Consider the following 23,921-nt stretch of genomic DNA (forward strand, 5'->3'; position numbering starts at 1 on the left):
AAAAGGGCCAGATGGAGGCCACTTACGGTTTGCTTATGGAGTCCTTGAAAGAGTTCCTAGGCATTTACTTTGAAAAACACTGGCATACAGTGATAAATCGATAGCTTCTACCAACTATTTGAATAAAAATAGATGTGCCCTGGTATACATGGGGATGCGTTTCTGCCCCCCCACAGACCCAAAAACCACACAGATACAGGGACCCTCCCGCCACCTCTGTGTGCCCGTTTACCCAGTTTAAAGCCCTACTGGGTGAAGAAAATCTTCCTTAAACTGAGCACTGTAAGACTAGGCTTACAGCACTTTACAGGCAGCCTCCCGGCAGCCAGCACATTTGGGAAAAACTAAAGGAGGTCAACCAGAAGCGCTAATTTTGCTTCCTGTTGACCTCCAAATACAAATACATAAGTTTGCTGGTAATTTACATAGAGCCAAGGTATCATGTACAGTTGATTGCTGTTTTGCAGCAGGAGTTGTATAAATTCTGATATTTATGACATACAATGTCCTTAGAGGTATTGACACACTTGTTGTACATTTAATAACTGCATTTATGATGGGTGTTTTTTCCCCAACAGTGCGTGACTGTATTTCCTAATAAAAGGAATTTTACATCTTTCTTGAGTCCTAGTTCTGCTATTTCTGTTATGCAACACATTAATTTTATTTGATTCTGTTTCTGTCCCACTCTTTCCTAAAGGCTTATAATTTGGGAAGTTTTTGGTAAAAATATAAAGACAAACCAAAAGTCACAAAAACAAATTGCCTGAAATGTTCTTCATGCTACATCTTTACATATAGTTTTATTATGTTTCTATTCTGCCCCGTCCAGGGTAGGTCAGGAAAGCTTACAAATGTCAGTCTAAAGAGGAAAATTTTACATATTCTGTGGAAGTGTTTTCCTTTGCTTAACTCTGCTTTTCAGCTAAAATATCTTGCTTCAGTCATGAATAACAAACCATGAAAGTAGTTTTTTTAAAAAATTACATTATAATCAAATAAAATTGAGAATTGGCTATTGCGAAAATCCATTGCATCCTAATATTTACTCTTGCTAAAAAAATGTCTGAGCAGACATAAAGTTCAGCTTGTTTGTGTACAAGACTATTTTTCTGTCTAAAATACCTTTTTATAGCCATTCTGAATGCCATTATTACTTTAGTGAGTGCAGTTCTCTAATCACAATGGCTACCCTATGATTACAAAAACATAGCTGTCAAAAAGTTGTTAGCTGTGCCTGATTTTTGTGTGTGTGTGTGTGTGTTTTTTTTTTTTTTAAAGTTTTTGTTTGGTAAAATACATTAACAGTCCAATCCTGTGCTGGAGCAGCACCGATTTTCCCACTCACAGCCCTGGCAACAACTGTAAGGTAGTTTGGTGCTATTGGGGAACACACGGCATTGACAGAGAAGTCAGCACAATTCAGCAATGGGCCCCTGCACCGGCAGGATGCCGAAGAAGAGTGCTAACCAGAGCATGTCCCTGCTGGGTGCTGGGAAGGCTTTTTGGGGCAGTGCCCCAAAGGGCTGGGGGCAGACCAAAGATTGGATCGGGCCCAGGCGGGGGTGGGGTTGGCAGCGGAGGTTGCTGCCAAATCCTGACTCCCCCCCCCCCGAGCCACTAAGTAGTTGGCACAGATCTGAGTAGACCCACTGGGGCTGCTGGAGTTCCACATGAGTTAAGGGAACCAATGTTCCCTTATCTCAAGGAGTCCTCTGGCTGCTGCTTTGTCCCCGTAGGATACAGTGGCAGCCATTTCAGAGCTGCTGTACTGCATGGTACCATGGCAGTATAAGATTGGCCCTATTCTCAGAAGTATTTTAAAGTGTAGTTCATCCAAATGATTTGTGGTTGCTGTTTTTCATGTTGTTTTGTGAACCATCAATAAATGACCATATAAATTCTATTGTCTTCTGTGATGAGGCAGCATAGCACATAAGCAGTCATTCCTGCTAGGGTCAGGATATACTATTGTATATTTGTGTGTATATATAGATACAGATATATTTTTCCAGTTCAGTCAGGAAAATGTCACTAAATGTCACATATTTTTATTTCTGTCAGAAATACTTTCCCTTCACACCCTGTAAAGTTTAAGACAATTTACTAATGGATTATTTGTCAGCCAACATTCACTGCAGTAAATGAATGTGTGAATGGGTTCAAGATCAGAAATGTATTTGCTTAATTTGGTATAGCATTTAACAGCAGTAAAGTTGTGGTAGATTCTTCATAGCATATACTGTATGTTTTCCTAGTCTATGACACATTTGTGTAATATATACAAATCAGAAGTTGGCAAGAAAATGGGTAAACTGGAAAAACAGCACAGTACAGTCGTATCTTATGTAGGGGTTGGGTTCCAGAGTTTGCATGTAAGGTGAAAATTTTGTATGCTCAAATTTACCCTTTAAAATCTTAAACCCTGAAAAATAGGTACTGTCTTTTAAAAAATTTGAATCACAGTGAAAGGCAGGTGAGAACAGAGACCAGCAGGGAACAACAGATTCATGTCTCCACTCTCACACTTATTCCAGAGCATGTACTTGTAGTTTCTCTCTCTCTCTCTCTCTCTTTTTTGTCTGCTAAAGCGTGTCACTCTGGTTCAGTCACATTGTTTCTCATGTTGAGCTGTAACTCGGTGCCATTCTGGTGCAGCAAGCTCTCAGAATATGGCATTTTTACTTCAGTATGAGGCTCAATCAAAATGTCAATTCAGTATGCTGTGCTTGTGAAAAAAGGCAAATTCAGTAGAGAACACCTTTCAGTTTTAAAACATCTTCACTGGTGTCTAGTGGCTCTATTAGCAAAGTGTTTTGCAAGCTGGCATTAAAACTTATATTGTTTAGGCTAATAGGCCATTGTTGAATAAAACCATTGGAGAAGGCAAATATCAGGCCAATTTATAAACCTATGATGAAAATGCAACAGCTCTGCAATTGGCCAAAGATGTAAGAGATCTCTCCATGGCAGGAATATATAAGCTCCCTTGCAGTTGCAGACAGGTATATATAGGTGCCACCAAGAAGAGTATAAACACCAGTATAATAGAGCAGGGGTGTCCAAAGTTTTTGGCAGGAGGGCCACATAATCTCTCTGACACTGTGTGGGGGGCTGGGGAAAAAGAATTAATTTACATTTTAAATTTGAATAAATTTACATAAGTTTACATAAATGAATATATTAAAGATGAACTTCTATGAATGAATGAAGCTTTTGCAATAGCTCAAGGCCTGGCACAAGGCAAGGCCAGCCTTTCCTTCGCCGCCACTGCTGCATCACAGACATGAAACAACAAGCAGCGGAGGGAGCCCTTATCCCACAGCTCATGTGAGAGGTCAAACAGTCGCCCTCACATTGAAAGCAGTTGCTTCAGGCCAGTGTGGGCTCCAACAAATCTCTGGAGTACCAGAGGCCCATTGGAGACTGGGGGCTCCCTGAGGGCTGTATTAGGAGTCCTTGAGGGCCGCAAGTGGCCCCAGGGCTTGGGGTTTGGTCACCCCTGTAATAGAGCATGGGAAACATTGTTTGTTATAACAGGCTGAAAAGTCAGCCATTGTGAAGCATGTAGTTGGGGCTGGGCATAAAATGGATTTTAAGCAAACACAGGCATTATCTACTACTAGTCATTATTACACTTGGAGCTACAGAGAGGCCACTGAGATTTATAAACATTGGAACAAAATGAATAGGAGAGAGGATATGTTGTGTAAGCAGCTCTTGGCTAACAGTGCTCAAAAATACAAGTATCCAGGACTTTAAGACCAGCAGGGAACTGAGGTAGAATAAAAAACATGGAACTTTAAGATCAGTAGTGAACTTTTTTTTTTAAAAGCCAGTGATTGTTGACTGACTGCTGGTGCCTTTTAGAGTTAATTGAAAACAGCTTCTTTCATCAGTATATATAGGTTCCTTGACCTTGCCAGTTTCACTGAATAGTTTTGTTGTATCTTCATCCTTTGTGTATGTCTGCTACAGCAGCAGGGAAAATGTTAGGTATCAACTGTTTTATTTGACAGCAGCCTATTAGTGTAGGCATTACCAGTGGTCCCCAAACATTTGCGCATTAGGACCAACCTAAAAAAGTTTTACCAACCACTGAAACCTCAGTGGGTATAAAGGCTATTCAACCATAGTTCTGCCCCCAAATAGTGGATTGTTTAATCTTGATCCTAGAAATAGATCCAATGGGTACACGCTGCAAGGGAAGAGATTCTGATTGGATTTCAGGAAAAAATTCCTGACAGTAAGAGCAGTTTGGCAGTGGAACAGATTGCTGAGGAAGGTGATGGATTCTCCCTCACTGGAGATCTTCAAGCAGAGACTTCTCAGGCATCTGCTGGAGGTGCTCTAGAATAGGGGTGCTCAAACCCCAGCCCAGGGGGCCATTTGCAGCCCTCGGTTTCCCCCGGTTTGACCCACAGGGAGCTCCTAGTCTCCAGTGAACCTCTGGCTTGCTGGAGACTTACTGGAGCCCATGCTGTCCTGATGCGACTGCTCTCAGTCTGACGGTCTTGAGCTCTTGCATGAGCTGTGGGTGGAGGGCTCCCTTCATCACTTGCTGTTTCATGTCTGTGAAGCAGCAGCGGTAGTGAAGGAAAGGCCAACCTTGCTTTGCACAAGGCCTTTTATAGGCCTTGAGCTATTGAGAGACCTTTATTCAAATAAGTTCCATCTCTAATACACTCATTTATGTAAATCTATGTAAATTTAAAATTTAAATTTAAATTAACTTTTTCCTGACCCCTGACACAGAGATGTGGCCCTCCTGCCAAAATGTTTGGACACCCCTGCTCTAGAAGGATTCCCTGCTACGGGGGGTTTGACTTTATGACTTTTTAGTTCCCTATGATTCTATGATTGATAGAACGCTATGATTCTATGATTGATGCATGTAATCTAATTGTCTAGTCAAGTCATAGTCTAGTAGTCTGTCAGTTTTGTGACCCACCCAAAATTGGGTCAGGCCCCGCTGGTAGGCCGCAGACCCATAGCTTGGAAACTACTGGCCTAGACAGTGTACGTTTTAACACTATGGATGCCAGCCATGAAAGCCTCAGTATTTACATGTCTCACAGACTAGTTACAGTGGGCCACTGATGGTTTTTCACTGCTACTGTGGGGGCTTAGATGTTACAGCATCTTTTACTATTAGTCAAAGTGCTGCAAGATAGCTCCTCATTGACACAATGGTGGTGAAGAAGTAAGACTAATTGGTGACAGTAAATGCTTTGGAATTTAATCTTCCCAACTGCCTCATTGCCTCTAGTTCCCTGGACAGTCAGGGGGCTTGCGCTAAGTGGAAGAAGACACTTGGGAGCAATCATGTCAACCACTTGGCCCTTTTCTCTATTTCAGAGATCAGCCAGGGCTTTGACAGGATCTGTAGTCATGACAGCAGGAAAATGTCTCAGAATACTCAATTATCCGTCTGAATCCATAGTGTTCTAAGGGTGGACGATTTTACTAGCCCTTCCACCCCTGTAGGGCTCAGGTTGCAATCTTTCCCTGGGGCAATGGACCAAATGTTCCCTTACATCAAGGAGGCCTAAGCATGCTAAAACTCCACCATGGGATACAGTGGAAGCTGTCTTGATACCACTGCAGCTCTGTGTGGGGAGTTAGGGCCCAATCCTATCCAACGTTCTAGCACTGGTGCAGCTACAATGCAGCCCTGAGGTAAGGGAACAAACGTTCCCTTACCTTGAGGAGGCCTCTGTGACTGCCTCCCCACCACAGGATGAGGCGCACACCCCATTGGCATGGTTGAACCGGCACTGAAAAATTGGATAGGATTGGGCAGCCCATGTGTATTAGTAGCCACTGTTAGATGACTTTTTAAAAAAGGGGAATTAGACATGTCAGTGATTGCTAGCAATAGCTCAAATCCAAGCAATAGCTTGGATCATGCATCTGCCAGCCCACTCCAAATCATGTCAGGGAGGAACATGTGCACACACATCTCACCTCCCAAGTGGTTTATCATTATTCTTCTGCATAATTATGTGGGGGTTCATGATATAAATTATGTAGCATGTGGGGGCTGTTTATGCTGAAGAAGGAGGCACAGCAGGTTGGAGGAAATGCATGTGCACATGCTCATCCTCCATGTAATTTGGAGGGGGTCAGCATCAATGGTCACTCTAAGGAATCTGGTGTTCTCCAGCAGCCTCACAACATCGTAATTGTTGTGGCACTATCTCAGAACATTTAGCAATGACTTCATCATCATCACTCCTGCTAAATGGGCTGGAGGTCTGGTCTAGAGGCTAGAGCCTCCATTAGCCTGAAGATAACATCCAGAGGTTGCCAGTTCGAGGCCACCAGCAGCTCCATGAATGGTGAGACCTTGAAGAAGCAGCTGACAAGCCAAGCCATTCCACCTGCTTTTTGGCATGAGCGAAGAAGTGTCTAGGCCGCCCTTCAAGTGAGAGATGAAGGAGCTGCTTGTCAGCCTCCATGGGAGGCAACTGGAGGCCAGAAGTGTTACCAGACCAGAAAAGATCCATCTGAAATGTGCGGTTCTTGAAAGACAGAAACTTTCTGTGATTGTAAAAATCCCTACGGGAGTGTAGAATAGCCTGCCCATGTAAACCACCTTGAATTAAAGTCTGAGGAGAAATCTGACGACCAAGAAAGGTGATATATAAATACTTGTTGTATTAGTAGTAGTATTATCATGTTATCACTTGAGATTCCAGGTTGCCAGTCTCCTAACAGTTAACAAAACTTTGGTAGTACATTATATGTCTGCTCAATAAATAAGAATGGAACTGTCTGTTTCATGCTTGTGAACTACCCTGGAGTATCTGATTACTGTAGAGCAGGGCTCTCTGGACTCTGGCCTGCAGACTGGATCTGGCGCCCTGCCTTTTCCCTCCCCCACATGAACAACGCTTACCATTCTTTGGGGGAGCCTTTCCAATCGCTCCTGAGCTGCACTCCAGCCTGATGCTTCCGGGTTCTTTAACCAGCACAGGGTTGGGTCTGACAGCAGCGCAACCTGGGGCAGAGGGAATCGGTTCTCCTTACCTGGTGCTGGTGCTCTAGAGACTGAATTTGGCCTCCAGAGGCCATTGTACATCTGTGTGACAGCTTGCCTTCTCCGATGGTGGCACAAAAGTGGTGCAAGGGTGCAAAAGAGAGCAACTAAGATGATTACGGGGCTGGAGCACCTTCCTTATGAGGAAAGGCTACGGCGTTTGGGCTCTTCAGCCTAGAAAAGAGACGCCTGAGGGGGGACATGAGTGAGACATAAAAAAAAATAATTTATTGAACTCCCACCTTTTTATTCCATACCTATTAGAATTAATATCTGGACCTATCCATTTTATATAGCTAATGCTACTTAAGATAATTTTATTTGAAAGTCTCCCCCTTAATTTACACTTGCATTCAGAGCAGTTTTTAACTGGTCGTCTTACTTTTTGTACATCTAACCATTATTCTTTAGCTAATTCTTATATTTAGCAATTGGCAATTTAAAATATTGGCATGCATTAATGTGTAAATGATTCTTTCCTTTTGGTGTGGTGAACTTATTAACAAACTCTACAAATATACATATGTGGTCCTGATTGTCTTATTGATGGGACTAACACATGGAAAGAAAACTTATTTGGATTCTGTGTGAAGATATTTATTTACATATTGAGGGTGCAACAATGATGGTGCAGCATAAACAGGATGACTGCAGTATCCTAAGTGAGTCCAGCACAAGTGGGAAGGGGAAACACTAGAGCCCTCTCACACAACACCAGAACCAGGGGTCAGCCACTAAAATTGAGTGTCAGGAGAGTTAGAACAGACAAAAGGAAATTTCTTTACTCAGCGTGTAATTACTGTGGATCTGTGGATCTCTTTGCCACTGGATATGGTGATGGCAAGCCATGATGGGTATATGCAATCTCCTGGTTTTAGAAATAGGCCACCTCTGAATGCCAGATGCTAGAAGCCCCCTCTGGCCTTGGCACTTAGTCTTTTCTTCTCTAGGGCACACAGATCTCAAGCTATCCCTGGGATGGTGGTGGAGAGACCACATATGTTATAAGAGACAAAGGTTGTGCAAATTGCCTCCTTTGTGTGCATAGTGCCCTTTCTCTGTTGTTCCCTTCACCAGAGTTTTTCTTTGTGTGCTTGAAGTTTGACCTGTCCCATTCAGGTGAAGCCCCATTCAGCTTGTCCTGTTATCTGAGTTGTGGTCTTCCTGGCAGGGGCTTATGTACTGCTGAGGTACTGTGATAGGCTATGCTTTGCAGCCAATGTCCTATGGAAACTTGCAGAGGAAAGCGGAGGGAGTGACAGAAGGTCAGATTTTCTGGTGTTCTTTCCTTCTCTGTTGTTTCCTATGGATATTCCCCTTCCTATGCTAGTTCTGCCATCAGCTTATTGTTTTTCTAATATTGGGTGCATGTCCATTTGTGAAGTGGGTTTAGGATATGGCATACATCAACTTCTTGTCCCACCCGTGTCTCCGCCCCATTTTAATCTTCCAGTTTGTAGGAATTATACTAGTGTTTGAGGGATGCTGGCATATCATTGTACTAATGTCTGAGACTTGTCTGCCAGCAGAAGTTATTGTGCTGGTGTCCAAGGAGATACACCCTGGCATACACCACTCAGAGTGCCATGGCATCAGTATAGGATTGGGCTGTAAGTTACTTAGGTGAAGTACAAAGCAGGTAACGGAGATAAGCAAAAATGTGTATGTGTGTATTACAGAACCCTAATTCTGGGATTTCTAGAGTTAATGTTGTATTCCATAGAATAGTTTTATATTTGATTCCATAGAAATTTCTTGTAACTTGATAAAACTTAATTGAGAAGGGTTAATCTTATCACAGAGGTTTCACCAAAGGTGTGACGAAACCCCATCAATTTGTGCTGAACCAAATACTTCTTTTGCTAGATTTGCTTTCTAGTGTAGATAATAAAATGCTTTTCGTGGAGGAGATTTGAACGGTGGCTTTTTCTTTTTTAACGTTCAGTGTAACTGGTTGCAATTTTCTGGCATAATGAATGAGGTTCAGGATGAAGTTCAGACTTTATTTTCCCAGTTATGAGCTTTGCATGTAGTTATAAATTAGGATGGAGAAACTTGGGAATGAAGGCTAGTTACCTTAACAAAAGAAGCTGTGCAAATTGGAGCTAAAATGCCCTTGGCCTCTGTCCTGATGGGGCTTTTTTCTCTAAGGAATTTAGAACCAAGCTTTGCCTATTTTTTTTTTTTTTTTGCCACTACTTTGACATAAGGCATATTTTAATATAATATGAACTGGGGTAGTTCTAAAACAGTACTGTATACAGTACTTATCTCAGGTAAATAACAAATATACTGAAAAAGTATTCAGTAAATATGGTGGATATTCTTTCAGTCTGTCAGAATCTTTCTTGAACACTATGAAGGGTACTGTACTAGTGGAACAATATTACTTTTGAGCCCAGCCCTGCTAGCAGTTCAAACCTCATTCTGTATTTGAATTGGAAGCACTTAAAACTTTTGAAACATTTAAAAACACACACACTACTTAGAATGCTTTGAAACAATCTCTTAGCATGAACTAGATTACATGAATGTTAATGACATCTCGTCACCATGTTTGAAGAAGTAGATAAACAGTTCAGAAGATATTTAATACAGTTTTTAAAATTTCAGAGTTTAGTTTCTGAGAAACCTGGGTTTCATTCAGCTTGGTGATTTGAAGTAGAAAAGCTGTTTCTATTATCTGCGTACTTCTTGTGTCACTACAAGTGATTTTTGACATATCATGACAGAACAGTGAGTCTGCTAGTTTAATGTCACTCTCATGGGCCTCAGAAGGAATTGCAGCAATGTTGACTAGCTTGTCAGTGCACCAAACAAGGAAAGTCGTATTTGGTTTTGTTAGCCAGTTATAGACCACAAGCAGAATTTTATAGCTTTTTTAGGCAGGGAACTCTCTGAAAATACTTGAGGCTCTGTCAGGCACTCACAAGACAGAGTAGTGTAACCAGGTTTTTAATTCAGGATTACAGAAGCACCTTAGGCTTTCTGGATTTATAAACAATGCAGTGCTTGATGCTAAAAAGAAATGTTTGTCAAGACCCTTGTTTCTAAAATGTAGAACTTGAGACTTAGATGCTCCTATCAGCCAAACAGTTTTCTCAAGCTTCTATCCCTCTGAGCATGCAACTGGATCTGCCTGAGCTGCCCCTGACTCTGTGACTGAGTGGCATTCTTCAGTTTGTTTGAAGGGAATGAAGGGCGTGTACTAACAGAGGTGATATAAAAGCTGGGGAAGAGATGCTGCTGTTTGTGGCATGTGGGAAGCTGCACCAGGGGATATGTTCAGGCTGCAGACGTGGGGAACTAGGGCAACAAACCACTTTAAAGAAAATAAAGTTTTAGAAGCAAAATATTTGAGAAGTTGTATTTTTTAAATGTGTACAACACAAAGGGTTAATGCCAGTGATTCTTAAATGGTGGATTATGAGTGTTGAAGAAAGTGTGATGTAAGGCACTAATAGTGTGTTTGGATCCCAGCAGTTGTTTTGGAAATTAGAAAAAAAAATCTTCTTAGTGGGTTTTTTTAGGTAAAAGAAAACCATTGTCGGCTGTTGCTTTGTGCATGAAGTGTATGCTGATGCTTGAAAGCTTTTTAATTCAAGGCCACAATGTAGCCATATATTCTTTCTTTCTTTTTCTTAATTGATATAATCTTTGGGTGCCCATTTCTCAAGGGCATAAGCAGCATTGGAGCAATATATTCTCCATGGCCAATCAAAACTGAGGGATTGGAAAACTAGAGGGGACTCAGAGATATAGCTAAAAAACAACCTGTTTTAATGCATCATTCCTAGTCTACAGTGCTCTTCAATAGTTAAGAGCAGTGTGCTTGCAAAACTACTTGCTAGATGCTGGATTAAATTGGGGGTTGTCAGTCCCTAGACATCAAGCTTCCTATCATTGGCTTCATGGTACCCTTCAAGTCTTCTCTGATTTCCTTGTATAAAATTTTAACTGGGTAGATTAGTAACATTGAAACAAAATTGCATTAATTTTAGGAAACACCTAGGCTGATATAATTGGAGTCAGAGGATGCAGTATCTTACCAACATAGGGAAACAATCGTAACTAATATAGATCCACAGGTTACACTAGTGATTTCAAAGCAGTTAAAGATAGAGTCTTCAAAATCAGGCCTCTTGTTGAACGCCCAATAGCAAAATATATGGGTATGGGTAGAAGGTTTCTTGTGTGGTCTGCAGTGCGCTAAGGCTTCAGAACCACTGAGTAGCTTGAAGGAGATGAAGCAATATATTTTTAACAATGTTTGAAAGGTTGTTTTTCTTCTCATTTGACATGCAGCAAGGACATATGGGAGAAGGCGAGGTAACAACATTCCTCTTTAATTTTCTGATGTTTAAAATGTCTCATGGCACAGCTAATGCACAAACTGCTTCTGTAAGGAAGATTGGAAGCAGTTGTTTGAAGCCAGGCTTCCTCAATTTGCATGCTGTGGTAACCTTTAATAACTGAATGTAGCGCCTCCCAAAATAGGACTGTCTAGGCAGAACGAGTGTAATTCTATTAAGTCATTGGAGTTGGGGTGGGTAAAGAAAGATAGGTTTGACTCTGTGTGTGTGTGTGTGTGTGTGTGTGTGTGTGTGTGTGTGTGTGTGTGGCGGGCAGGGTTTGTTACCCAGAGAAGCACCTAAATTACTTGGACCCTGATGTCTTGGTTTTGTTCTTTTCTCAAACGTAACTCTGGTTATGATCTGCTGCAGTTCCTAGTATGGAATTTATTCCATACCTATTTGGTTGCTTGAGCATAGATAGTTTAGTCCTACCTACGTAATGTTTTCTTGTGGAGGCAGACAACTGATCTGTCTTTATGCTGTGATTAAGATACTGATCAAGTTGCCTGCATCTGGCACTCCTGGGGTGCCTAGAGCCCCACAACTGTTGTGTATTTTGAAGAGTTCTTCAGCATAGTAGAGCTTGCTCTGAGACACCAACAAGATCATGATTTGAAGTTTTTCAGTTGTGAAAATGGATCTTGGCAACTAAGTCATTTAGGTGCTTAAAAAGTCTGCGGAATGAGAGACTGCATCCTGAAATTATGCATGCATGCTGAGTCAGTAACATTTGACATTGTTGCTTTGCTATGTTTCCTCTATGCTATCTGATGGGTGGAGGGGATTGTTGTTACAAATCTATCTGTAGTTGTGTGGTGTGGTTAGGTGAGTTTGTGCTAGAAAAGGACTCTGCCATCCAGAAAAATGGACCTCAAAACTTTCAGGTTAAAAATATTTTTAGTATTAAGGAAGATAATTCCTCACATCAGTTTTCAAATTATTCATTTATAAATAGCGGGTGTTCTGGAATGCAAATAGTGAAAATATGGTGAGAATTATTGTGCCTAGGGTTTTTTGTCAGTTGTGGCAAACAGGTAAATTGTAAATGTTGGACTGGGGGTGTGTCTCCTCACTGTGATAGTAATAGCTTAGTTCAAGGACTGATAAATGTAGTAAGGGGCTGCCCCAGGTCAGCCTTTAGCCAAGCCGGCTTCCCAGTGGCTTGATCCAGGAACTGATGGGGTAAGGGGAGAGATCTTTTGTTTCTTTACCCTTTCCTTCCTTTCATTTCCTAGTCCCATAGCTTTTTAAATGGCAATGACTCCAGCGGATGGATCCCCAGACTTGCTGCCACTTGCAGAATGGAGCTGCAGTATCTCTGTCCCTGGCCATGTTGAATGCTCATGGCATATACACATACTGGAAGTTCAGTATTGGAAGTGTTATTCTGTAGTAAATAAAATCAAGATGTTGGTACCTACATCAGTAACCAACTGGTAGCTTGTTCAGCTTTCCATATTAAAATACAAGGAAAGCGCTTCAAAACCACATTTTTTCAATAGCCTTGACCGACTCTGAACAAAATTGCATTGTGATGATTCTTTAAAAAAATTAAGATATTTTAACACATTTTTCTTCAGTGTGAATATTACTAATATGAACTAGAAAAACAGACCAGAAACATAAGTTATTAGTGTATCTTGCAGTGGTAGAGGAAGTTAATTGCTAAAGAGATCGGTTTTGTCCATACGTAAGTTAAGTGGGTATAAAATAAAGAGCCACATATCCACTAATCTACACAGTGAGTACCATAGCAGAGAATATGAATTTATAGAATTGTAGCAAAAAATGTAGAATTTATAGAATTTATAGAATTGTAGCAAAAAAAGTGCTTGCTGTGTAATGTCATGATAACATTTACTGCTAAGTTAAAAAACCAAAGATCTAGTTGTCACTGAGATGGTAAGCCTCAGAGGTTTGGGTTAATATGTTGCTTCAGACTGCAGGTGTAGGCTAACAGGATTGAAAGCTTCCCTTACAAAAACTTTCCTGCATGTAGAGGACTAGTAGGGAGAAATTATGCTAGAACTCTTCTCCCCAGCATGCTAATTTTTTATGAGTAGGGATTTGTTTTAATCAATACATATCATCATGTTAGCCTCCACATGTAGTGTGGAGTGCTACAGCCCAGGCACAAGTTTGCCACCTGAGAACTAGGCCTGAATTATTTTAATAGAGGGGGAGGGGTACGTTTGTGGTAGGACACTCTTTCTTTGTAAATGTTTTTGTTAGAATGTGGTTGTGATTTTAAGAGTTTGTGACATTTAAATGTAAATTAGATTGTATTATTTCATTTGAACTATGAAGTAATATGGCCTGGAATAAAATCTGGCAAATTTCAGTGTCCAAGCATCTCTTCATATGACATTGGGGAAAGGCACTGGGAATCAGTCTTAATCATTTTCTGCAATGTTTCTCTGAGGTATATACAGTATTTCAAAAAGGATTAGTCTCTGTGAAGGTTGGGAACAGAATTAGATGTCAGTTGACTACAGGCTTTTTAGTAAGCATATAATAATGTAAAAGCACAGTTTTGATGTGCTGTGTAATTTAGTTGGTATCAGGTAATGTTGTGCATCTGAATCTTTACAAAGTTATGAGGCTATAGGAGTAAGAAAAACATGGTGTTGATGTTCATTTTATTTTTTTATTGTACAAAAATCAGTGACACTACTGATGCCATGGTTAATATTAATGGAATGATCATTCCTATTTAATAATTCCTATTTGTTAGTATGTTTTGCATTTTTGTCGTCTTTGTTGTAGGTCAGTCCTCACTGTTCCCAATGGAAGATGGGTTTCTGGATGATGGACGTGGCGATCAGACTCTCCATAGTGGCTTAGGATCACCACACTGCTTCTCCCACCAAAATGGCGAGCGAGTGGAACGATACTCTCGCAAGGTGTTTGTAGGTGGCTTGCCACCCGATATCGATGAAGGTAAACTTGAATATTACCGTAGCCAAGACTATATAGAGTAACTAGATGCCAGACTTAATTGTGACATTTGGGAGGAGGCAGCCTATACTTCTCATATTTTGGATGAAATGCTGAGCATTGTATGTTTTTCACGTCCTGACTGCGTGCTGGTTTTTTGGGTTATGAAAGGAATATCTAAACGATGAGCTGTCAAATACATGAACTGCTGGGTTATAAACTAGAGGATAAGGAGTTATGATCTGCACACTAACAGGTTAGGATTTTTTTCTCCATACATACAAACTGTCTCAGTCAGTTTGTATACTATTGTGATTGATGCCATAAAACTCTTGATGAAAATCTAATTTTTAGGTATTGTCATGCTAAAGTTTTTAATATAGATACAAGTTTAGTGCCTGCCTTAGGAATGTAATACTTCAGATGTTTAAGGGGACAGTACTTAAGGCACAGACTCTTTGCAATAATGTATTTCAGTGGAGCAGTAAATTATTCCTACATGATTCTTAGAAATTGTGTTTAATAATAAATGCTGCTGACAGTGTGAGCAAGCTTAGAGCTGTAGTTATTACAGGATATGCCTTTATTTAAACTATGCTAGCTAGGCAGATTGGTTTGCTCAAAGAACTAATTGAAGAAGTAGAATAAGCCTTTTTTTAAAGTTGCAATTTGATTTCCTAGGAATCCCTAAAATATGATATTTGAAGTCATGGAAATTTGAAAAATTGCAAGCATGTACACTATTTTACACACTTCCATATTTTTTTAATAGAATGGAGCACATAGCATAGCCAGTGCCGCTGCAAGCGGGAGAAAAGTTGTTGCAAACTCACTTCAGTCCTTCAGTTGATGTAAGGGCAAGAAAAAGGAATTTTTATAGCAAGCCAAATGTGATGGCAGAATCTCTGCAACTCTGATGATACTTCTGTGTTTATGACTCCTCTCTGCTATGAGATCAGCAGTGTAGTTGTGGGAATGATATTGCACCTTTTAAGTGAACCTGAATAAGCTATGAGTTTTTCATAAACTTTGTTCCCATCTAGACTGTCAGCAGGATTGTTTATTTATGCTGCATTGGCTCCTACCGGTCTCTCACGTATACCATTTCTTTGTTCTCTGGTACAAAAAGTAAAACTGTTCTCCCAGTTGAGCATCTCTGATGCATGCAAATGAAGGAATATGGAAAGGTTGTGATCAGTTCAAAGAGGAAAAACATGCTGATAAGAGTGTGTGAAAATCTAGAGGTTGTTTAGGAGGGATTTAAGTAAAATGAGAAATGATTGGAGGAAGGTAGATAAAGTGTGTTTTTTTTTAATTGACTAGATATTGTGTGATGTTTAAGCACTACATTTTCCTATTTTTGAAATAATTTAAGTCTTGAGTTTTTAAAACTAGACTTGGGAGGCAATTCTGTTCTGCCTCAAAAAGAGTTGTACAATAGATAGATTTTTCTAAATGACTCAGTGTGCAAGTCACCTGAGCTTTATTTTGAAATGGAGGAAGGTGTTGAAATGGCTGCAGCAATTGCTTCCTACTAATGTGGTGCTGGATACACGCTGTCTGCATCCTCTTCTCTGTAGCTGTTACATAACTGGTTTCTGCAAGCACTTCTGGTTAGTCTGAGGTCAAGCTCAGATAATGTGCACAGATGTGGCATAAGCATGTGAAGCAGGCATGACTAGACCATGTGATATTCCTTTCCCTTTCTCTTAGCCTTTTGCAAGGCAGCTTGCAGAGCAGACTGCTCAGCACTCTGATTCAGACTCTGCATGCTATCTGTGGGAGAATGCCTGAAGCTAGGATGTGGTAGCTGTTCGGATCCAGTGATTTCATTCCTTTGAGTGAGCTGCTGCTGTAAATCCCTGTTTGTAACCAGAAAGGCACAGCTTTGATCTGAACTGTTTTCTTTTGTATTATTAAACATATGCTTTGACTTGTCAAGTCTCTCCTTTCCACAGCAAAACATTATCAGTTGTCTCAATCTGTGAGGGTTGCAGAACGTACTTGTAAGCTAGACCAAGGTATTACAAAATGCTTGACACTGCTGTTCATTTGGACAGTTTTGTGATCATTTTTTTTTTCTGCTTGTTTTTCTGACTTATAGATGAGATCACAGCTAGCTTTCGTCGCTTTGGCCCCTTGATTGTGGATTGGCCTCATAAGGCTGAAAGCAAATCCTATTTTCCACCTAAAGGTAACCATTGTCTGCCACATTTTTGAATGCTGTTTTCCTTCAAAGAGCTCAGAGCAGTTAACGATCACCCTTTTAGCTAGGTTAGGCCGGCAGGTGTTGACATGCCAGAAGTGAGCTTCATGCTGAGAGGAGATTAGAACTCATGTCCACCTTGTCCTTGTCCAATGCTCTATCCACTACACCTCACAGGGTTACACCATGAGAGTGCTAACTTAGTAGTATTGCCAATTAAAAGTATTTTTGAGTGTTTGTTTCCTCTCTGTTTGAAAGTATTCTTTGTTGCTTCTCTCACCATAAGACCATGATTTTACATCAGCCACTGCAGCATGAGCAGCATCAAAGGTTGGCCAGGTCAGGCATTAGGTGAGGATCCATACGCTCCCCAGGACCCACCCAATTGACCATTGAAAACCCCAGCACTGTAGCAGTAGGGCCACATGCTCAGCTAAGCACCTCAGTCTGTTGCTTCTGCCTATTGGGTTGCTTGCTTGATCTCCAAGAGCACTGGTCCCTGGAGAGCAAGTGTGAATTGATGAGAGAATGAACTGTGAAACTTGTGCTGGTCCTTACTTCACCACCTAGACAGTTGTATTTCTCTCCAGAAACCTTGGTTCCTTAAGAGTAAGTTGAATGGCTGGGTGTGTGGACAGACCAGAGGAAGAAGAGAAGCTTCCCATGTAAGTCTTGCACAGGTAGTTCTTCCTCCTGTGTCCCTCTTGGACATTTGGGTTGCCTACCAGCCTGTCTTACTTGCCCACCCACAGTGATGGCAGAGGTAATGTGGTAAAGGAGGGAGAAGAAAGCCATTTTCCTCTCTGTCCTCGACTTCCCAGCTGCATGAGGGGAGGGGGAAGCCTTGGATAACTTGTGCATGCTACCCCCTCAAGCTAACACCCTCAAAGTAAAGTACGGCCCTAGTGCAGCCTGGCACCAATAAATACTGCCCTTCAGGATAGACTATTGATACCAATTTGTTTAGCCACTGTTCAGTTTATGCCCTGTCTTTTCAGTGTCTTATTTACTTTCTATATCCTGTGTCTTCTTTGTTCCTTGTTCTACTTAACACCTTCCACAATGAATAATGAAAGCTTACATGTTACACAGTGTATAGTAAAAGTTGTGTTATCTGACAATCATGGCTTATGTGGATCACCAATTGCCAAAATATACCAGTTAACATAACTTTTAACCTCCCTCCCCCCAACAGGGCTCCCTTTTCTCCCTTACTTACCTGACCAGGAGAGAAAGTGCAAATTGATGGAGGACAGGGAAAGATGGAATGACCAGTGTGAGACTCATGTTGGTTCTTCCTCCTCTTTTCCCTTATTTACCTGACCAGGCTCTTTCTGTGGTGCCACCCCACCCTTCTTCCTTCCTCACAAACACCCTCTAGGAATAAAAACATTCCACTTCTGAATATCTCTATTCCTGGAGGGTCCTTCTGAAGAAGAAACTTGGGCAGAGCTGCACAGAATGAGTTCTATCAGGTAAGTGGGAGTGGGGGGCTAGAAGACTTACTTAGTCAGCGCTTTGATAAGCAGCACTCTTACAACTGGCATCTCCACCTACTGAGGCAGCTGGCAAAGATTCCAGTTAATTTGGTTCCCAGCTTAACCAAATGCCAAATAACATGACTTTTACTGTACTGGGGTATTACTTTTTCTGGGGTTAGGGAATTCACCAGTAAAGTTGCTCCCTTCAGATTAAACTTGATTATCAGAAAAAGTTCAGGATGCTTGCCTGGGTAAGAAATGCAGGGAGCCTTGGGTCCCTTTAGGGAGAAGGGCGGGATATACATAAAGTTTATTATTTATTATTTATTATTGGCTCTTTTAGTCTACTCTTTACCTGCCTTTGCTATGATCAGAGCTTTTCCTACTGTCTCTACAAAGAGGCTTCATATCACCCAAATGTGTGACAAGGACTTACTCTGTTGTGGTTATGCGGAGCCTAAGTGCACAAATTTTAATGAACAAAATAGGAAACAAAAAATCCTACAAAATTTTTGCAAGATCTGTGTCTGTTTCCTTAACCAGGATATGCATTCTTACTATTCCAAGATGAAAGCTCTGTACAGGCTTTGATTGATGCATGTATTGAAGAGGATGGAAAACTCTACCTGTGTGTTTCCAGTCCCACAATTAAAGATAAACCAGTAAGTGAAATTTTCATGTTCTCTTAGACTGTAGTCTTAAATACACTTACCAGAAAGTGAGCCTTATAGAACAGAATAGGACTTATGTCCAAGTAAACCTGCATAGGATTGTGCTGTAAGATGCATAAGTGGCCAAGCCAGTCACTATTTGCACAGAGGAGAAGGGGCAAACAAGCCTTTGCCTGTGCATGGGTTCATGTAGGAGTGGGTGAGTCTGCAGAGCCAGAGTTGCAGGCCCCTCAGCTTGCTGAATTCAACATAGTGCCCCTGTTAAAAATTAATTACTGACCAGGGCTTTACTGATGTTTATGAAAGTATGTCTTTATTTTACAGAAACCCTATAGCCTGGTTCACTCTAACCCAGCATGGTCTGACACACAGCCTTTTTTGGTGGCCCCCCAATAGCCCTGCCACAACCCCCCACCTCCTCCCACTTCAGAGGCTTTATAGTCTCCCTGCTACACCGTTCTAGCTTCTCCTTCACCTCCTTCCAACTGAGCCTGCTGAGTAACTTCAACAGCTCAGAACATGGAAGTAATTGGCAGTGACATGGTAAAATCACTGCCAGTTACTTCCCTGTCTGTGCAGTCAGGGGTCATGCCAGGGTTGTGCAGCCCCCCAGCTGCTGTTAGACCGCCGTGCTCTAACTCATTGTTAGATACTCTCATGTGAGAGTATCTCATGTATCTCTCATGAGATACTCTCATGTGAGAGTGCATTTAAATTAGCACTGTCATTGGCCCACAGAGCCCCACATCTGTATGTGCTTTGAGGGGACCAGATACTGACTAGGCATCATTGGGTACCATGAACCAGTTCTGTGCGTTCCTGATAGTGCTAATTTTAATGCATAAATAAAACCTTGGCATGATAGCTGAGCTGTATAGGAAGTCCTCATTTAACATCTTCAATAGGTTCTTGGAAACTATGACTTTAAGGGAAATGATGTATAATAAAACCAATTTTATCCTAGGCTAATTGATATACTGGCCATTGGCCATGGCTCCCCATTACATTTCTTTTGGTGTGTGAGGCAGGCGGCTGGCTCAGAGAAAGCCACAGCAGCTAAGCATGGGCTTGTTTCCCCTTCTTTTCATTCTTGCTCTCTGCCACTTCTCCAGCTCCCAGTGACACTGCAAACACAGCATTTAAGGCAATGGGGCTGCAGCAGGTAAGCACTGGAACCAGCCATGAGGAGGAGGAAGTGGTAGCTGCTGTTGCTAAAAGTCTAGCCAGCCTCCTATGCGTGCGTGTGGGACTGACCCTCCCACCTCAGTGCACCCCTCCATCTATATGTAGTGAGCCAGACCACATCAGTGAGCCCCCAAGGGCTCCACAAGCCCCACCCATCTGCTAGAGAATCTCATTAAGTTCAGGCAGGTGTGTTCTGGTAACCCAACTTTCGTCATTGCGCAGTCACTGGTTTCATTTTTTTGCTGGTGTTTGCATTCATATGGGACTCTGCAGGGCATCTTGCCTTCCCCACTCCACCAATCCTATTCCTTTCCTGACTTGTTTGGGTTGCCCATAATTGGGAGGTACATCTCATCAATATTAAAATGAAACTGTTGAATGAAACAATGCTAATTTAGGACTTCCTATATTTGGTTAGAGAACTAGTTGATCTCCAAATCAAAAGGAATTGGTCAAGAAGACTTCAAAATTTGTTTTCAGGTTATAAATAAGTATGTGCATAATGAAACTCAGTGTGGCCTTAACAGATTACTGTTGATGAGCATATTATTGAGTTGTATGTAGACATGTAATGCCATAGATCAGTGGTTCTCACATATTTAGCACCGGGACCCACGTTTTAGAATCAGAATCTGTCAGGATCCACTGGGAGTGATGTCATGACCAGAAGTGACATCATCAAGCAGGAAAATTTTTAACAATCCTAGGCTGCAGTTCGTACCCAGGAATAAGTCCCATTTACTATCATTATTAAAAGAATATACACAGTAACTTGTTAAAAGTACAGGTCTGTAACATTTCCCCAGATGCAGTCACTTACCATGGTGGCATCAAGTCTATTAAAAATAAAATTTTGAAATGAATGGGGACCCATCTGAAATTGGCTTGTGACCCACCTGGTGGGTCCCAACCCACAGTTTGAGAAACACTGCCATAGATGGTACTGTATATATGAAGTCTCCATAAATCCTATTTTGTGTTAACATTTTTATTTAGATGTTTGATAACCTTTCCCTGCAGGCTTTATGTATTATAAAGGACTGTGCTACAGTAAACCAAAGAGTAATTATAGGTTTAGAATAGGCCATATTTATAAGGACAGCAATTATCATAGCTTAATATAAATACATTTTATATATTAGTTTATATCTTGTTGAGATAGGAAATTGACTGGTTCCTCTAACACAAAAATAAACCCTAGATTTTTGCACAGATTGTAGCAGTATATAATCATGAGAACAGGAATCTTTAGAAAATATGATACAAACAAGGGAACAGTGAATATCCATCTTAGCTACTGTTTCATAAGACTCCATGTCTAAAGATTGCCATATTTGGTGCTGGAGAAGGCATTTCTTGGTAAGATTGTCTAGTTACTTGTTTTGTCCTTGGTCTTCCCATGTAGTATGTGGCTTTGCTCATTCAAGCCATCTAAATTGGATTAACTAAATTAGGTTTTTGTGCCATCTTATATAAATACTTGAGGCCGCTTAGAACATTCATCAACAATTTGCTAAATTTATGCTGCAATCCTGTACACACTTCCCTGGCAATAAGTCTTATTGAACATAATAGAACTTACTTCTGAGTGGACATTACATAGGACTATGCTATTACACTATTCCTAGAATTGGACAGTCATCTAGTTTGATTTGTCTGTTACCTTGATTAGTGTGTACCACAAGCTAACGTAGGTTGATCATGGGCAGGGGGAAGAGGAAGATTTAGGTATTTACTGTTAAAGTATTCTGATCGAGCACACAGTGCCCAGATGGTCATCAAGTGCTTTTCAGCCTTCTGATTCTGTGATTGGTGTTGGCTCCAATTCAGAAATTGCTAATCCTGATCCAAAGAACTGAAAATGCAACAGAAGGCATCCCCCACTACAGCACTTCTAGTTCTTGCTGAACACTCTAGACTAGACAGCAAAAATATACCATAACCATGATCAGCTCTGAGGCATGATAGGGTCAACAAGGTATTGATCTTGCAATTAAAGGATAAGGGGCATAAGTACTGCACCTCTCCTAGACCGATGTGCAGACTTAGCTGGTTCCATGATACATGCCCTTTGCCTCCCCTAATAGCTAGATGTGGGTTTTTTCATTGATAAAGAAATAAAAATGCATAACACCGCTTTCTGCACTTTCATAAAAAAAACCACTAAAGTCTACAAAATCTTCAAAAAAAAAATCTCTAACACTTCTGCATGCATGTAGCTGCATTTGCTGACACTATACCACCCACTTAGTACACTTTTAAGGCAATTATAATTTTAATTATAATTTATAAAATATGCCCTTGGATTAAAAACATGTAACACTGCTTTCTGCATTTCTGACTTGAGAAAACACTGAAAACCTTCATTCATTCATATAGGTTCCATCTCTAATATATTCATTTATGTAAACTTATGTAAATTTATTCAAATTTGGAAATGTAAATTAATTTTTCCCCCCAGCCCCCGACACAGTGTCAGAGAGTTGATGTGGCCCTCCTGCCAAAAAGTTTGGACGCCTTTGACTTATATCATTGGAAACCTGATTGTGATGTTGCTTGGGTTAAAATGATTGCTAAGAAAGCAGATTCGAAAAGTCAGTCAATGAGTACCATATAGGAATGCAAAATTTCTTCATTTTCTGGAGATGGCTATGTTTTTGTATATTTCTTGCTTTCAATGTGATTTGTGAGTGGTACAATCTTGTTTTCTGCTTGTAGGTTCAGATCCGGCCTTGGAATCTTAGTGATAGTGACTTTGTAATGGATGGCTCACAGCCCCTAGATCCACGGAAAACTATTTTTGTAGGAGGAGTTCCAAGACCCTTGCGAGCAGGTATGGTATGCAGAGAATAAGGAAAATGGCTCGTTGATTCTGCCCAAGCTGCCTTACTGCTGTGCAGGAACATTGTGTCCTTATTTCTGTTATAGAAATATGCCAGTGCTTGCTAAATTTAACTTTTGCTGACACTCCAGTTATTTCCAGATACAAGAGAACAAATAAGCATGTATGTCCAGGGCCTACAAAGGGAGGAGATCTGTGTGGAAATTATCTAGGTAAATTGTTTCTTACTACTTTGTTTTAGTGGAGCTTGCAATGATTATGGATCGACTCTATGGAGGAGTTTGCTATGCTGGAATTGACACAGATCCTGAGCTGAAGTACCCAAAAGGAGCTGGGCGTGTTGCATTTTCTAATCAACAGAGTTACATAGCTGCTATCAGTGCCCGCTTTGTTCAGCTGCAGCATGGAGAGATAGATAAACGGGTAAGGGCTAGAGCACATTCTGTTTATTACTCAGCGTTCTTTTGCTGGCTTACTTCTATAGAAGTGTTCATGTGTGACAGGAGAAAAGGCTTTCGTACAAATAGAGTATTTTTTCACCATATTACTAAGTTATATGCTTTCAAAAAAATCTCCTAATGTCTGAGATTGAAATAACTAGTTATAAAACAGGCTTTTAATTCCTTCTGGCACTTTCTGAATCAACTTTTACCTTCAGAGATGTTTCCTGTAGCACCCCATAAGCCTGTGTTCCTAGTGTTATCCTGTTACCTCTGCATGACTTGCTTACTGTTGGCCTCTCTTTCACCCTGCCTATGTGTTGGGAGTAGAATGGTCAACTAGTTCAACACAGTGGAAGGCATGCCGCTGCTGCACTGTTTCCATTCATTTCTGCCAGACTTGTGTGAGGTTCTTTCTCAAGTTCTGTTTTATGTGAATGTAGATTACGTAGCAATGATGCAGTACATTATTACCTAAACCATCATTTTGTGTTGATGTTAAAACAAGCTGTTGAACATTCTCTGCCAGGTTAAGCCAACAATAGCAAGAATATCTTTGCCACACATTTTCATGTTTCCTTTTAATTCACTGACCTGCTCACCACTTTATATCTGTATATGTCAAATAAGGATTTAGCTAAATTTTCCAGTATGTGAGATCTTCCTGGCCAGTTCTACACACTGATTTCCTAACAATTTGGCAACTTGTCCTTAAGGCTTCCAATTTCAAATCGAGACATCAGATTGTCATGGTCTCCCTTC

At 40.9% G+C, this 23,921-nt stretch overlaps 1 protein-coding gene across 1 annotated transcript in view; it reads left to right on the plus strand.

Annotated features, from left to right (window-relative positions):
• CPEB4 (cytoplasmic polyadenylation element binding protein 4) overlaps nt 1–23,921 on the plus strand; it is a 72,377-nt gene that overhangs the window by 41,835 nt on the left and 6,621 nt on the right. Inside the window, exons 4-8 of the mRNA XM_066614437.1 lie at nt 14,164–14,337; nt 16,439–16,528; nt 18,565–18,683; nt 22,596–22,710; nt 22,961–23,142. Coding sequence (XP_066470534.1) covers nt 14,164–14,337; nt 16,439–16,528; nt 18,565–18,683; nt 22,596–22,710; nt 22,961–23,142 — 680 coding nt within the window. The remainder of the gene's footprint in view (nt 1–14,163; nt 14,338–16,438; nt 16,529–18,564; nt 18,684–22,595; nt 22,711–22,960; nt 23,143–23,921) is intronic.

The sequence above is a fragment of the Tiliqua scincoides genome, chromosome 2 (assembly GCF_035046505.1).
Source record: "Tiliqua scincoides isolate rTilSci1 chromosome 2, rTilSci1.hap2, whole genome shotgun sequence".
NCBI lineage: Eukaryota > Metazoa > Chordata > Lepidosauria > Squamata > Scincidae > Tiliqua > Tiliqua scincoides.